At 40.9% G+C, this 18,182-nt stretch overlaps 1 protein-coding gene across 3 annotated transcripts in view; it reads left to right on the top strand.

Moving 5' to 3' along the window:
- ksr2 (kinase suppressor of ras 2) overlaps nucleotides 1-18,182 on the top strand; it is a 184,351-nt gene that overhangs the window by 46,237 nt on the left and 119,932 nt on the right. For all 3 annotated transcript variants that reach the window (XM_031892817.1, XM_031892826.1, XM_018090607.2), the window contains one exon: nucleotides 14,115-14,265. In XM_031892817.1, coding sequence (XP_031748677.1) covers nucleotides 14,115-14,265 — 151 coding nt within the window. The remainder of the gene's footprint in view (nucleotides 1-14,114; nucleotides 14,266-18,182) is intronic.

The raw sequence follows: 18,182 nt of genomic DNA, 5'->3' as shown, positions 1-18,182 counted from the left end.
GCAGTAAACTAAAGAAAATCTTGGAGTCACAGCTCTATCAAATATAAAATAAGCCAATTAATTTTGATAAATCTATGGAGAATTAGTTACCCTAAGAATTTCTTCCTCCAAATGTATTTCTATTTATTTTGTTAAGCAAAATACACTTAGCTTCAGCTGCCATTTTGTGGACACTATTATTAAGCCAAGCTTTGTATCATGCTAATATCTTGTTCATGTGATAGAATGGGGGACCTGATGCCCATGCACTTTCTATATAATTAGATTGTGAAGAGGGAGGGTAAATGTGAGGAATTCAGTGACATCTAGGATGTGCTGAATGGAAAGTGAAAGTAGTCTGCCCCGCCTCTATACAGGTTTTAGCTTCACCTTTAAGTTAACTTTTAGTATGTTATATATTTATACATCTATTTGCCTTTTTCTTCTAACTCTTTGCAGCTTTTTAATGGGCGTCACTGATCCCAGAAGCCAAAAAACTATTACACTGTGTGGCCACTGTATTATTTTCATTGTTACTCTGGACCTAATTTGGACCCTAGCAACCAGATAGCTGCTAAAACTGCAGAGCTGTTGAACAACAAGTGAAATAATGAAAAACACTACAAATTAAAAAATCAAGACCAACTGCAAATTCTCTCAGAATATTACTCTCTACATCATGCTAAACATTAATTTAAAGGTGAAAAACTCCTTTAAGTCTGGGTGACAGGTCCTCTTTAACACAAGGAAATAATATTTTCAGCTATAACAAACATTCAGGCATGCAAGCTTATATAACTCTATCTTGTCACACTCCTGCAGAATAGGATCACACCCACCTTTCTTGGCTGTTAGCTATTTGCAATCCAGTAGATCCTGAAAACCTCTTTGCTATGCTGAAAGATACTGAGTAACTGGGATTTATAGAGCAGTGCCTCCACCTAGTGGTCACTGAGGAGCACACCTCAGGGGAATTCCACTAGGAAAATAATCACATACAAATTGCAGTAACCAAGATAACTTTATGTAAAAGTGAAGAAATAAGGGGCATCTAATGGAAATGACAATCCTGCATTGGGGACACATGGGAACCTATCTGTCTTGCTAGCAGATAACACTTTCTGATGTCTAACTAGCACAGTCCTTTTACAGCCCCACAACCAACACAGTCAGTTTAATGCAATATGTCCCTTCCTAAGAGCTCTTTTAGTTTCCCAGGTAGCGCTACCTGCCCCAAAGTACCTCTCCCTTTGGATAGGCAGTTGCTCCCATGTAGCAGGCCACGAGAAACACCTGTCCTCACACAGGGGACACACTAGGATGGCAAAAGCCACTCACAGGCAGCCTTCCCTGTTACTAGCCGCTCCTTTACTTCTATACTGCACTCCCACACTTTCTGGCTCTGGCTGCAGCAGGTGTTTCTTATAACCTCTGCAGGCCAACCCCCTAGTTTTGGTTTCAAAGCCTGTCTCTCTCTGGCTCCTCCTCTTTTCCCAGAGGTGCACTGGGGCTCGCAACCAATTGGATTTCTCTCCAGTCTGTAACTGGGCTGAATGATGTAACAGACAGAAAAACAGGGAAAAGTGTTTTCTGATTCCTTACACTTATACAGTATAAAACAACAAATCCTTTGTAAAACTTAAGGGATACAAAAAACCATAATAACAGAACTTAAAGAGGTGCTGAGTGAGTGCTGAGTGAACTAGGAACTCACACACATAAAGGGAGTCGTAAATAAGGTGGTGTTGGCTGCATGCATGGCTACCTTTAGATAAAGACATTGGAACATTGCAAATTAATTACAGTTTTACTCAGCTGGGAGGTTAAATGGATATAAACATCACCAAAAACCAAGATGTCTAATTAAAGGGTTTAAGTTTCCTTCATTCATTAAGAAGAGAAAATGAATCAGCTGCTACTGAAATGTAACATTCCAAGAAGTGTGATGCTTTCTTATTCAAAAGTGCAGAGCAAAGATACCAAACAGATGGCAAAAAATGTACTGTTCTAACAAATATACAAAGATGCCCCAGTGTTATCAGCCACTTACCTCAGAGTTTGACTTGTATTAAAGCACTCAGACATCAGCCTCATGCCTTTATATGCTCACGTAACTCCTTGGTGACTTGTAAAATCCTTATATTTTACAATAGGGGGTTCATAATTCACAATATAATATAGTTGCACTTGCCTTTGCCAGCCCCCAGGAGTGGAAACGCAGAGCTACTTTCTCACAACTATTGTACTCAGATTGTATCAGACCTAGAAGTATTTAACGCAGCTACAGTCTTACCAAGGCTGGAACTAGGGGTAGGCAGGAGAGGCACGTGCCTAGGGCACAATGTTTGGGGAGCGCTAAGCACATACCTTTTCTACCACCTTCCCCATTTGCGCTGTCTTGTAACTGCGCTTGTTTGCATGCTCATTTGCACAAATGAATGACATGAGGAGGACATGTGGGTGAATGGGCAAATGTATGGAAACAAACAAATGCGTGTGAACAAATGCACCCCCGGTTCCAGTGGGGCCTAGGAGCACAGCTAGATTGCCTGGGGCACCCCGGCTGACTTGGAGTCATACAGTTCCTTTTCTCAGCTACCTGGTGTATCCCTCCAGTCCAAAAGCAACCCTTAAAGCCTCCCATCTTTCCTAAAATGTCCTAAGTTGCCCCTATCCTGCCCTAGCACCGTTTATTCTCTATCCAACATACACCCATACCCAAAGCTGCCTTTAAAAGCCAGTCAGGTTCTTTTATATTAACTTACAACATTCCCACAGCTTTTTCCTTGCAGTGTTAAAAACAACCTGTCCAAATACTTCCCATCTTTATTAAGTTCACTGCAGCATTAACCCATCATGTCTTGAAACTGCTCCTGTTATTAATTGCCCACAAAAATAACCCATTCAGCTCCATTCATGAGTAGATTTCCCAGATGCCTAGGGTAACCTTAAAGAACACTTTGAAATTGTGCCTAAATATATAAATGATAACAAATACATTCAGCTAACCACGGGAAACCATGTTGCTCACAATGGACACATACCTTGTGGTCAGACCGTAGATACTTGAGAGCCTACCTGTATACAGGGTAGACAGTAATCTGTGAATATATTTTTTCTTTTAAATGCCATGATGAAATATTTGGCAAAGGATTGTGAAATATTTGCAAACAAATATCTATGGATTCTGGATCCTTTCTGCAAATGAACCTTGTAGATGAATATCTCACTTTTCACCACAAGATGGCAGTAATGTTACACTGTTAACTGTACCATTGTATTCTTGCAGCTCAATGCATGAAATCTGTGTTGGTGGAACACTGTAATAGAGGCTGTCCAATTCAGGGCCCTTCGGTAAATGGTCAAGGGGGGCGTCGGCCTTTCCAGGACAGATATGGTGCACCATCATCACAAATAATAACCTTTCAAGGAAAGATCTCTCATAAATGACTGACCCCTTGTTTTGAATTTTTAAAGATATATGACGTCTTTTTTTCCCATTAAAAAGGGTGTTTTTCTAATTCTTTAAGATCACTGAAGTGTAGTTCATCCTTGTTGGGGCTCCAGCACTGCAAGCAACCACTATGAACCCCGATTCTTGCTTTCTTTCAGCTTTACACACAGTGAGCTGCATTGATAGAATGATTGAACAGGTTTTCAGGAAATGTAAACCCTCAAAGCATATGAATGTAAAATGACTCAGTGTGCTCTCCTGAGCCTTTTTGCAATTTGTAATATTTTTTTTCTTGTTTTCAAGATATCAGTAATTTTTACAGTGCTTATATAAAACATTTAAAATAAATAGCCACCTGCTATTCATTTCCCTTAACCTGCCATAGTTGGTTGTCAGTGTGTCCCTACTATAGTTAGACCACTAGGAATGAACATGAGTGATATGACCTCCAGTTTTATTTTGCTCTTGGTCTTTCAGTGCCATGGAGCAGATAACCAGGAAAAAAATGATGTACTGTTAAAAAAAAGGTTCCTGCTGGACAACACTGATCAGGAAGTCTCCCTCTGCTTCTAAGGCCAGGTCCACAGAACCCAGTACTGAGATTTAGGGGTTTAAATTATATTTATTTTTATATGTTTTTGAACTGGCCTGGCTGTTGGCAAGGGTAAGTATTTTGTGGCCAACCTATTGCTGTGTGGTGGGATCTGTAGTTCATCTACATCTGTTGCACGGGGGTGGGGGGGGGAGGAAATAGAACGCTGTAGATCACATCTAGCAATAATGCAAACTGAGGTAGTATTTTCCCATACAAATGTATAATGAGTAAATCGTAAGAAGATGTGCTTATGCATGAAAATTTGCCCCTAACTTTATGGTCATTTTTATCCTGAAATAAAACTGACAAGCTGATTTTTATTTAATATAATAGTCAATCTAAATCTGATTTTTGAAACTGATGTAATAGGTATATATGTACATATATCAGCCACCAAGCATTCAAACTCCCAAACAACCTGAAACTCAGTTTTAGCCCAGGGAATATCTCTCAGGATTATCTAAATATATCACCTAACTACCACTATTATCTCCCGTAAGCCTTAACCATTGTTTTGCTTATGTCACTCTCAAAATCCGGCTTAGTGGGTACAGATTTAAATACCATGTGAGAATTTGCATTCAAATTTGGGTACAGTATCCCTAACTGACTCTGCATGTATCCCAATGATATATATATCCAGAGAGCACAAACAATGGGACACAGTATAGTAGCTTAAAGAAAGTGACTTCAAAGCAAGATGGCTTTGTGCTATTATCAATTATTATCATCAATTTCTTGAAACTTAATCGTTGAATCTTTCTGAATGCTATAATTGGCTGGTAATTTACTGGCCCAACCAGTCAAAATAATGCTTGATGACAATGATATTAAGAGTGGCTAGTATGGCTTACTTGCCCATTTTTGATACCTAAAGATGTGGTGTTAATGCACCAAAAATAGCACCCCCATAGGCTTATATTACAATCAAGCAATATTTGGCTAAAAAGGCATCAATATGTGTTGCCTAGCAAGCATAGTTTGGTACTGGCGTGAAACAGACCTATGTGCCATCGCCCTAATAGGGAGGAACAGCAAAGTCAATAAGCTAGATATTTTTCTCCAAGAAATGCGGCAACCCTGTATGTACCCTTTCCATATTATTTCCATATTATTTGGAGTCTCCGCAGGTATTTTGTGACATTTTCCCTTGCTTGCAGGCACTGAAGAAAACATTTATTTAGTATGTCAGCCTCCCTTATCTAGTATTGATCTGCCTCGTGTTCCTTCTGCCCTTGGTACCAGTATCGATAAGCTACATTATCTCATTAGCTGGCACAGAATGATGGTTTCTGTTTTGTGTCTGAGCACATGCTGGAAAGACAGATGTAAAACTGGTCGTGGAATTAGTTCCCTTAGTTTATTAGTTAACATAGCGTCATGTTCCATTGGCTAATGGAAGCAGGGTCTCTTGTGTGCAAGTCCTAAATGCAATGCAAGTTAGGGGGCATCCAAGGGAATACCTGCATTCCAGGCACCACTTGCCCCTTATGAATACTGCCAAACTCTGGCATTGCTGTATTGACAGAGGGGTGTCGCTCTTCGCATTCTATTCTGGAAGTGTAAAGAGTTGTGCTCTTGGGTATTTTATGTTTTTTTTAAATGTGCAAAAAATATGGTGCTCTGTTCCCATTTTTACACTTTGCACCCTGTCCTGTGCAATAGTAAATGAGACCTTTAGCCCTTGCAACAAAACAAGATGGTGTAGCCACTGACTAAGCTTTTCAGCTATGACAGCAATAACATTTTAGATATACATAAATGTATAACCCCTACTGGGCTGTAAAAACACGCAACACCTGCTAGAATGGCTTTAGAGCATGGGGTACATAGGACTCTACACATCAGATGGGCTTTCGCTATGTGGATATATCCTTGGTGTGTAGTGCAACTACAATGGACGCCAGAAGGTTCTTTGTGGTGAAAACAAACAGTAAGTAGTTTATTGTACAACAGAAAGAGAGGATGCCCACTGGTTTATCCCACCTCTAATAAGTCTGGGCCTGCAGGGTAAAGACACCTGACAGCGCGGCACCGATATGGAGAGCAATCTGGACAAATTCCCACTCTCTCCTCTTCTTATCTCCCCTTCTCTTGTGCTCTTCTTAATACCCGCTCTGTAACTAACAAAGCTGCTTTTATTCATGATCTGTTTTGCTCAAAGTCTTTTCACCTGTTTGTCATAACAGAGACCTGGCTCTCTCAGGATGATAATGCTATTGAGGCAGCTCTCTCTTATGGCGGTCTTTCTTTCTCTCATACTCCCCGCATTACTGGCCGTGGGGGAGGGGTAGGGGTTCTGCTCTCCCCTCATTGCCGTTTTAAACTAATCCCTATACCTCCTACTTTCAGGTTTCCTTCTTTTGAGGTGCATGCGGTTCAGCTGTTCCACCCTCTTTCTGTGCGGGTGGCAGTTGTTTACAGACCACCTTCTTCAAAATCCTTAGCTACATTTCTCTCTGACTTTGAATCCTGGCTCTCTTTTTTTCTATGCTCTGACACCCCTGCAATCATTTTAGGCAATTTCAATTGCCATATAAAAGACCCCTCTCAGCCCTGGCCCTCTTGATTTCTCCATCTAACCTCCTCCTTTGATCTCCGGCAGTAGACTAATACAGCTACCCATAAGGATGGTCATTTCCTAGATCTGGTCTTTTCCAAAAATCTAGATCTATCTACATTTAACAGTGAGCCTTTTCCTCTCTCAGATTATCATCTTATCTCTTTTTCTATCTCACACGCGTCTCTTTCTCCTTCTTCTAACGCTCAGCCTAAAACCCTGATTCACAACACGCAAATGGTTGATATAACTGCTCTCTCTAACTCTCTTAGTTCTAGCCTCTCCTCCTTCTGTGCTTCCTCTGATCCTGAGTTACGGGTAAATACCTACAACTCTATTTTATCATCCGCAATTAACACCCATGCCCCCTGCAGCCGCAACGCAGTCGTGCCCGCAATCTCCGTCCCTGGCTTAACCCTCAGACACGATTTCTGCGCTCCTGTGCATTTGGAGGAAATCACGCGTGAAAGCTGACTTCCTCCACTATAAATTTCTTATGGTGTGCCTCAATACTGCCCTATCCCAGGCCAAGCAAGCATACTATAACACACTTGTAAATAATAATAAATCAAACCCACGGCGCTTATTCTCCATATTTAGCGCGCTACTTCATCCTTCACCTAATGAATCAATCATATCTGAACACACCCCTCAGGACTTTGCTGACTTCTTTAAAAGCAAAGTCGATTCTATCCACAAACAATTTTACCTACCTTCAGATACCGGTAATCTCAACCTTCCTAAATCTCCTCTCTCCGTATTCAGATCCTTCAATCACGTAACAGAGTCTGAAGTTTCTCAGCTTCTCCGATCCTCTCCGCCTACTATCTGCTCGCTGGATCCTATGCCCTCATCCCTACTAAAACAGTGTGCCCCTGCTCTTACTCCAGCTCTTACCCACATTTTCAATTCCTCTCTGGCTTCTGGTACTTTTCCCTCTCTCTTCAAACAAGAATGTGTCAAACCCATTCTTAAAAAGGCTACACTGGACCCGTCCTGCCTTTCTAACTACCGTCCCGTCTCTCTCCTGCCCCCTGCCTCTAAACTGGAACGTCTTGTCTTTTCTCGTGTCACTAACTTCCTCTGCACCCATAATCTGCTGGACCCTATGCAGTTTGGTTTTCGGCCTGCGCACTCCACTGAGACGGTTTTATGTAGAGTGGCAAATGATCTCCAGACTGCCAAGGCCAAGGGACGCTACTCGGTCCTCATTCTCCTAGACCTTTCCTCTGCTTTTGATACAGTCAACCATTCTGTCCTTATGCAAATTCTCTATTCTCTGGGGATCCGGGATCAAGCTGCATCCCGGTTCTCTTCCTATCTCTCTAACCGCTCCTTCTCTGTTGCTCTTACTAACAAATCCTCTACCCCAGTTCCGCTTAGTGTGGGGGTGCCTCAGGGCTCTGTGCTTGGCCCCCTGCTGTTCTCCCTGTACACTCTCTCTCTAGGAGACCTTATTTCTTCTTATAGTCTTAAATATCACTTATATGCAGATGACATACAGATATATTTAGAGACCTCTGCACTAACCACTGATATTCAAACCCAGATTGGTAACTGCCTCCTGGCTATCTCCTCCTGGATGAACCGACGCCAGCTCAAACTTAACCTAGCTAAAACCGAGCTCATGGTCTTCCCGCCCAAACCTGGCCCTCCTCCTCCTTTCACCATTACTATTGATGGCATGACCATCAACCCTGTAAATTCTGCACGCTGCCTTGGGGTTATCTTTGACCAGTCACTCTCCTTCTCTAACCATATTAATAACACTGCCAAAACCTGCCATTTTTTCCTCCGCAATATTGCCAAGAAACGCCCATTTCTTTCACAAGTAACAGCTAAAACACTAATACATGCCCTTATCCTTTCCCGCTTAGATTACTGCAATCTCCTACTAACCGGCCTCCCAGACTCCCACCTCTCTCTCCTGCAATCAATTTTAAACTCTGCTGCCAGGATCCTCCTGCTCTCTCTGAAGAGGGAACCTGCTCAGCCTCAATTAAGTTCTCTTCCATGGTTGCCTGTTAAGCAATGGATATCTTACAAAATCCTTCTGCTAACATTCAAAGCCCTTCACTCCTCTGCTCCTCACTACATTACTTCACTGGTCTCCCTGCACGTTCCTGGTTGTCTCCTCCGCTCCTCTCAGAGCCTCTGTCTTTTTACACCATCCACACCCACTGCGCTCTCTCGTCTTAAACCTTTCTATCTCGCTGCTCCTTACCTCTGGGACTCTATCCCTGAATCCCTCCGCAGGGAAAACTCACCCACTCTCTTTAAAAAAAAGCTCAGCTGTTACCGTCTGGAGCACTAAAACATTATTTTGCCTAGTCCTGCGCTTAAGGGCAAATTCCCATACCTGGTGCACTCTTACCTTCCAGTTTGTGCCTGTATGTTACCCACCCACTTAAATTGTAAGCTCTACGGGGCAGGGACCTTCTTCCTACTGTGTCTCATACCACATGGCACTTAGCTGTTAAGGATCCCAACAGCCGACTATGGATCAGGGATTTACACTAACCTGAATCATGTGTCTTAACCATGGCTCTATGCTAAGGCAACAGTGCCTGTAGGGAAGGGTACTTCCCAGCTAACCTCTCCTGGTTAGAGCCAGAAGCTGCTCTTTCTAAATATGCCTTTCTGCCTCACTTTCCTAGAAAGTGCTTTTAGGATGTCTACTATATAGCTATTTCTTGTTCACGTGGTCCCTGTTCCCAACTTTCAATAGAGTTTGGATGGTGACTCTAGGGTAGCTTTGGCTTTACTGGGGCCCTGTTGATCCCAGGCTCAGTGGAACTTCCACCTGAGTCAACAGACGCAGCCAAAGTGCCAAACACTATATTAGAGTGCAAAAGGAGTGGTCAACCTATGAACCAATAAGGCACAGAATGCAAATTGTAAACTAGATACATGGGTCTTTGCCCAGTAACAGGATAAAGAAGGAAATGGTAGGGTTTAAAGCCATAGGGGCATTTTAACCCTATGGGTCCCTACAAATGCTTGTTCACATGTTCTCTGCAGAAAGTAGATAGCTACTAGTAAATCCTTAATTTATCAGATACATAGTTACCCATTTGACTTCAGATTCCCCTATGGTGGCTATGGCAAATTCCACAAATAGTTATAGAATGAGGAGAGCACTACACATGCAGCATCACTGCTGCAAACTGCTTTATTGCCGTTTGGTAGTCAGCAATAGAGCAGTTTGCAGCAGTGATTCTGCATGTGTAGTGATCTCCTCATTCTATAACTATGTGTGGATACTCTGCTAGAGTTGGGGAAGGTCTGTGAGGAGTGAAACACTACAGCACTTTTTGTTAGGGCAGTGCACTGAAATACCAATGGCTATGGCAAATTAATTAGATTGCCACTATTTCTGTCATGATCAGAATCACTGCTGGCTGCTTCCCATTGCCAGTGATCAACACATTACCTCCTTTCGTAGCCATTATTGGTACCTAGGTTATCCTGGCCTGTATGTGCTATTTACAAAATCATCATGTGGGATGTAAGAAGAAAATAAAAAGCCTCTGCGTATTCAAATAACCAAGGAGATGGTTTTTAAGTGCTGCCGAGCAATTGTAACTTTCAGAGAGAGTTCAGTACAGGTGTTTGCAGGCAGCTATTAACGCTAAGGCTCTTTCTTCTGCATGATTAGATGTGAATGGTGTGAACTTTTATGAAGCATTTAAAAATGCAGAGGGGGCCTTGAATAAAATGGGATTTTAGCCTTTACATAATAAGACTCCACAAAGAGAATATGGCACCCATGGATCAAAATAAAAGATTATTTCTGCTGTGCTTCACACTTCAGTTCTCTGCCTCGGCCCTAAGTCGGCTAAGTTGTGACAAAAGCAACCTGCTAGAATCTCATTTTCAGCTGACTATCCCTGGATGTGGGCGTTCGGCAAGGAAGTGTCCAAAAGTCCACAATTTTTCTTTTCCTATTAATCCTTGAAGTTTGTTGCAGATATGAACATGTGTAGGCAGCGGAGGTCTATATAGGTCAGTCTAGCGTGTAGGCAGAATACCAGCTTCTCTGTACTTCGTAGGCGACAAGTGAGAATATTTTTCTTTTTCTGTTCAGTGGCAGATGGAGGTTTATTGTTAAAATATCACTGCATCAGATGTGGGCTTTGCAGTGTTGCTCTCTGTTCTGCCGCAGTTGATATCAAAGGTCAGATTAGAATTAATCAGTTTATGTAATAACTGTCAAACTGATATCTTATAAAGGCTAAAGAATCACACGGCAAAACAACAGTTTTGGCTACAGCAAATATGCGTGCTTTTCAAGCTGTAGTGGAATATGAGTGTCAATAAAGTTGCCAAGTGTTATTTCCAGAACAGTTCCTATTTTTTGTCCTATGAAAATAGCTCTAAGTACAAGTTGGTCCAGCGACTGGTCCCATTGCCATATTGAAGTCAGTGGGATTTTTTCCCCCTCTGAGGCAAATTGGAGAGGCTTCAGAAGGTTTTTTTTTCCTTTCTTTGAACTAACAATTGAGCAGCTTTTATATAGACATAAAATGTTGAAGTCAATGGACGCATGTCTTTTTTCACTTAAGTTACTTATATTACTAAGTTCCTGATGACCAGAAATAGTTTCCCACTATTGTGTCTGCACCCTATGTAGCTATTAAACAGTGGTGTTTAAAGGGGATGTTCAACTTTGTGTAAATTGACATATATAGAGAAAATACTCTATTTTTAATATATACCCATATAAATCCAACAAAAAATAAAAAAGGGTTAAATGCAGCACCGGGCGAGGTGCCAGACACCTCGCTCCACCCCCCCATCCCTCAAGAGCGTATATGCACACACATGGTGATGACAGAGGAGTGCAAGGATGTAGGTACATGCCTAGTGCCCCTCCAGCATTGCGCTCTTGGCTTATGACTCTTCTGCTTAACCCTAGTTCCAGCTCTGGTTATTATCCAAGCCGCTACAGAGAAGGTGGTAACAAATAGTATTAGCAATTGTAAAAATGCATTATAACAGAGGTTTCCCTATCAGATTAAGGAACTCTGCGCATGTGGTGTCACCTTACTGCCAAATGCCTATTAACAGCTCTGTGCAATCACTAGCATCACAGCCTCTTCATTGGGGAATAAGAACTTTATCTATCTTTTCGCTTTCAGAGGACCCGCATTGATGTCAGTGTTCAGCAGATTAGAAAAGTAGGGCCAGCTGGTACATAATTCCCTTTTTATTGCATATAGTTTGGACACCTTGTTTCTCCTCCGAGAACCGTTGTCTGTGTCTTTTTTGTTTTTAGTGAAAATATACATTGGTGACATGCATAATTGCTGAGTTTTAAATTGTTTAGGTTTTTTGAATCTCAGCACTAGATCCTTTAATATCTGATTTAGACAGAGATATCAGACTTTTTACAACAGACATTCAAGCACCATGTTGGTCTCCTTCCAACCCCAAGTCAATGGCAATTTCCACCCAGGGTATCCACCCTGCACAATTTGGGAATGTTATTATATGTGTCATTTGTCACATTGGAGTCTATAAAATATCTTGCCACACTGGAGTTACTTTTTATGTGGCTGTATAGGCTGAGCCTCCTTGGTTGCTGCTTTGTGGCCATTATAGGTGCACTTGCTTGTAGACCTGGGAACACTTCAGCTTGTCCTTACTTAATGCACTGTGGTCATTGTAGCAGTGCTCACCTATTGTTAGAGCAGTATAAACAACATTTTGCAAGGAACAGGCTTAAACAAATGTACTACTGGGCTCTCCCAGGACCGTTTATATGCAGTTATTACGGAAGAGCTTCCACACTATCATTCAAGTACTTAGCTGCAGAGCGCTGTATTTATAGGTCCCTCTGGAACAGTTAATTAGGTATCTGTTAATTATTCATGCTATGAACGCTTTAAGATTCAAATCGGTTTTCATTTTATACACCCCTAGGTCCTGCAGTATACACCTGGGGCCACCATAAGGGGAGGGCTCACATATTCTGGTGCCTAGTACAAAGAAAACATTTGGGGCTCTCTGACTTGTTGAATATAACTTAATGGTGTTTCCAGGCAAAATAGCCCTGGCCTCACAAAAGCAATATTTTGCTTTTAACAAATAGTATCCCCCTGGGACCTCAAGCCACACACGAAACTGTTAATCTGGGATGTGTTTTTGTTTCTGTTCAAAGGCCTTTTATAATGAACAATGAGCTATAAAGCTTAGAATTCTGTTTTTGATGCCTTGGCACACTTGGCAAGTTTGTACAGATGGCATGTTTGACTAGTTAGTGTATGAAAAATTACATACCCCCCAACTGTCCTGCTTTCCACGGGACTGTCCCGGTTTTTATAGCGCATCCCGCTGTCCCGGATAGTTCACTAGATTACGGAAATGTGGGACATTCATTGAACTATCCGGGACAGCGGAATGCGCTGGCTGGAGCCGGGCGTTCCGGCTCCTTGTGCGGGTCTGCTCCTTATGCAGCTCCTTGTCCAGCGGCGACAGGCCCTTTTATAAGTTGCTGACGTCACACGGACGCACGGGGCGCAACCTTATAAAAGGGCCTGTTGCCACTGCACAAGGAGCTGCATAAGGAGCAGAGCCGCAGAAGAAGAAGGAGCGTCTATGGGGGCATTGTGTATGGGGGGAACTGTCTGTGGGGGCACTGTGTATGGGGGCAATTCGGGGCACTGTGTATGGGGCAAATGTCTATGGGGGCACTTTCTATGGGGGCATTGTGTATGGGGGTACTTTCTTTGGGGCACTGTGTGTGGGGGCTACTGTCTATGGGGCAATTGGGGGCACTGTCTATGGGGTCAATTGGGGGTGCTTTCTATGGGGGGTACTGTCTATGGGGGCACTTTCTATGGGGGGTACTGTCTATGGAAGCAATTGGGGGCACTTTCTATGGGGGGTACTCTGTATGGGGGCACTGTGTATGGGGGGTACTGTGTATGGGGGCACTGTGTATGGGGGCACTGTGTATGGGGGCACTGTGTATGGGGGGTACTGTCTATTGGGCCATTGGGGGCACTGTGTATGGGGGGGAAAAACTGGTACATAGTTATAACTCGCTTATAACTGACTGCCTTCTCTCTATATTTGTATTTTATATGTAGGAGATGCTATATTGTTTTCCTTAGGTAGTATGGTATGAGGGTATAGCGCACATTTTGTGCCTGATCCCACCATTTCAACTATATAAAAGGAGTATTTTTTTAAAAAAAATGGGGTGTGGTAATTGGGGCATTTTATATGTAGTAGTTGCTATATTGTTTTCCTTAGGTAATATGGTAGTATGCGCGCGACAAATCTTTTTGTCCCTCTTTTCATTTTTCAAATGTTGGGAGGTATGAAATTGTGTGTTCTAATGCAAATGATGTGGCCGCATAGACCCCAGTGCACACTACCGCATATATCTAAATGCATTTTAGGTACAACTATTTTATATATCTATAGCATGATCTATTTGTTACTATTTCATGATAATCTTATAGCAGTGTTTTGATAAAGGTTATTATTAGTTTAACATGATATTGCCCTTGTTTTAGGAAATTGATCCCGGGCAGCTGACCTTAGAAGAGCTGCTGGACATGAGTGATGATCAGGTGTGCGAGACCCTAGAAAAGTTTGGTGCCAGCAGTGAGGAATGTGATCGACTTAACGCATCTCTCTCATGTCTAAGGAGTGTTCATAAATCAGGTAAAGCCAAAGTGAATGACTACTTTAATTGCGCAATTTTGGGGGAATATTTTTTTGCCATAATAAGTGATATTTTCAGTTGAATATGACTTTAATTGTTCTACTCAATTTCTCATAGATGTGAGATCTGCCTGAGGATACTGTGCAACTTATTGCCTTTCACCTACTTCTAAACCATTGAGAAACAGTTTTTATTATATATATATTATGCATTTTGAAATATTGACAAATTAAAGCAAATTAAATTCCATAATTAAAATTAAAATTCATAATAAATTAAAATTCATAATATAAAGTGTAACGAAAAAAAAATGACTGTAGTCTCATTACCCACGTTCCCCTTATGTATGAGTGCTAGACATCAGTGTTGTAAATACTGCCTTAATAGAACTGTGCTCCTGGTGAATTATAAAGGGAATGGTTTAACTGCTTGAAGTTTAGGCAATGGCACCATTAATAGACATGATGCAGACTAGCGTTAGCCCAGCTGACATCAACCAATCCTTGAATATATATATGGCACCCTAAGTCATAACACGGAAAATGTACAGGGTCCTTGTAACAAGCACCTTCACAGGGCCCCTTGAAGTGACCATCAGTGTAAATCATGCTGCAGTGACTCTCAGGGACCAAGTTATGAAAGCCATTCTGCAGTGCAAGCATAGACACATTTTCAAATTTTTTTTTTAAAAAAAATCTTGTTGTCTTGTCATTCAGAAAACTCTCTGTAGAGGGAGCAAGTGTGCCACAATTCTAACATAGCTGTGGCTGTACCTACTCTAATTACAGACGTTCCCTGCTATAAAATAATATATTTGTGTGAAAGTTATACAGTAATTTGGAAATGTAAAGGTTTAAAATGTTAATTGACACATGCCTCAGTTATAAACAGTAGATATTTATGATTTATTAATATGGTTATTGTGGGTTTTCTTAAGAAAAGCATCATTATTTAATAGAGCTACAAACACACATACACATACTATATCATACATAAATTCACGCTCCAACGTGACTGTTGAACAGATTGTTGACTGTTCTAATTTCTCTAAGGCCCCACATTTAACACTGCTTTACCAACATGCTCCATAGTCTGTAATATTGAAAATGCTGTATCATTAAAACAAGCCCAAGTTTTTTTTAAATACTTTTATTGTGTAAGGTTTTCTTTACATATATATATATATATATATATAGTGGGATCTGTTATTCGGATTGCATATAACCTTGGGTTTTCCAGATGGGGAATCTTTGGATAATTTGGATCACCATATCTTAAGTCTACTGCAAAACATGAACTAAACCCAATAGGATTGTTTTGCCATCAATATGGATTCAAGCACCTTAGTTGGAATCAAGTACATGGTACTCTTTTATTGTTACAGAGAAAAAGAAATTCACTTAAAAAAAATTAGAAATTAGAATGATTTGGTTTAGATGCAGTCTATGTGAGATGGCCTATCCATAATTAGGAGGTCTCTGAATATTGAGTTTCCGCATAAGAGATCCCATACCTGTACTTATTACAATAACCTGGTATTTTAAACTATACCATTCTATCACTTTTAGAAATACAATATTTACTTTTGCAATTAACATTCATAATTGTTTTTCAAGATTTAAAGATATTAAGTGGAATGTGTACTGTAAATCTGAATACATTTTGTCTTCAAATCCAACCAAATCCAACCATTATGTTGTCATATTAAAAAAAATAACAGTATTTTGTGTCATTGTTACTAAGAAGGGATCCCAGAGTTCCCATTTAGATCAAAGTTTGCCGGGCAGTAATACAGCCCTTATTATAAACATCTGGTTAAGAAGTTCAATCAGTGCCTAGTGAGATACATTAAGGGAATACTATGCTGCTGCCAATTTTAACTATATGTTTGAAATGGACTGTTCCAAGCTGGGTGTGTTCTAACTGCAGAGGTTCTTGATTTTTGGAAATATATATCCAGCACTGATGAAGGGAAATGCTGCTATTCCTATTGTATCGTCCATCTGACTCTTCTACCTTTTGATAAACAGATTTCTAGTTCTTGAAAATTGAACGAAGAGGGAAAACCTATAATATGCCAATGTTATAAATGCCTTTTTATTATTAAAGCATATAGTTACATTTCATAATATGCTTCTTCATGGGTTCTGTACTAAAGTATTTGCTTGGACAACATCTTGACAAAAGGAATTAAATTTTTGTGTTGTTAGTGGTTGTGGGGCACCGGGAGAAAACTCAGTGGGCCCTTGTGGCGCCAAGCCAGCGTCCTACAGCAACTGTGGGTGCTGGCAGATCTCCCCCCCCCCCATCGTGGCCATAAGGGATAAGTGCAGTACGCGATGGGAGGGGGTTTGATGTTGCGAATAATCTGAGTGGGTCCTTCTAGTTGGCTGATTAATAAGCCATTCCTTTTGTAATTAACACTGATTGGTTGATTTTTAATTGTTGGGTGGCGGACTGTGTTACAAATATTGTGTGTGTATCAGAAGTTCCTTACTGCCTTAAACGCCATGCAGGCATGAAACATGTACGGCCGTAGATTGTGGGGTTTGTACATTTTATAACCTTGTTATAATAACGTTTTTGTTGTTATTTTTGTGGGCCTTTTGTTGTTGCCCAATTGTGAGACAGATACAGTAGTGAGCTGCTACTCAGGTGGACAAATACAAACTGATACCTAGTATACATCCTTGTTTGTTTTAGAAAGCTAGGAAGACTTAATGCATAGTGGCAACTATAAGGAAACAATCTTTGGACAAGGCAGTGGTCACTCCCTTTAATGACATATAGGGGCCTATTTATTATGCTGTGTAAAAAACAGTGACAAAATTTGCCACACATTGTCAGGCTTCGCCACAGAAAAGATTGTTCCTTTTTTTTTTTTTTTTACACATTTATTCTTCCACCGAAGCTTACATAAACTTCTAGGTAGACCAGACCCAGGCCAAGAATATCTTGCACCCAAGGCAGGGGTGGCAATTTGTTTCTCCCCCCAGGTACTACCTCAGTGTCAGACTGGCCCACCAGACCAGGAAAACTCCCAGTGGGCTAACGTGTCAAATGGTTCTCCTAACCATTTGCCTTGTACGCCTATACTATAGCCATTACTTAATTCTGTATGAGAGGAACAGAAGACATGAAGGAAATGATAGATAGTAGTATGTAAAAAGAAGTAATTAAGAGATTAAATAAAGTTAGTGGACAGAGAAGGGGATAGTGGGCTTAAGGTCTAAGGGTTTCTGGTGGGCCCTCGGCACCCCAGTCCGACACTGTACTACCTTACCATTACCTAGTATTTGGCAGACACAGACCAACATGGAGACAAGAGACACAGTAAGCTGTTATTCTGAGATTATTGGATTTGGACAATTATGACACTGGTAAAGATGCTAGTTACCTATTGAGATGCAGGGAAATGTAAGAACAGGTGGAAAGTTTTGCTTCAGGCCCAGTAATTTATTAACAAGTAGCATTTACTTGTCTACCCTAAAATAAAACATCTGTGTGGTTGCCACGAGCTAGTGGACCTGGAGCAGACTTTGCATCTGTTAATAAACTGCCTACATTACTAATGAAAAACCTAGAATTCAAATACACTTCAATTGATAGCATTTATTATACTGCATTAAAGGGAAAATATGCCCCATAAAGGTTTCTTAAAAAAAGACATATATGTAAAACACTATTCATCCTATAAATAAAGCCTTTTCTAGCAAAAATACACAGTATTCTTTTAGTAGTAGGGTCTATTAAATAATCCCATATTGAAAATCAACCAAGGGCACACATACATGAATGGACAGAGACTTTATTTTTAGTCTTTTATTTCCACATGAACAACACGCAAAACACAACAAAATGGCAGCACTGGGTAACAGATGTAAACAGATAATAATGTATCCCTTTAACAGGAATG

The sequence above is a fragment of the Xenopus tropicalis genome, chromosome 1 (assembly GCF_000004195.4).
Source record: "Xenopus tropicalis strain Nigerian chromosome 1, UCB_Xtro_10.0, whole genome shotgun sequence".
NCBI lineage: Eukaryota > Metazoa > Chordata > Amphibia > Anura > Pipidae > Xenopus > Xenopus tropicalis.
Note: the sequence above shows the minus strand (reverse complement) of the source record. Positions and strands in the feature narration are given on the sequence as shown.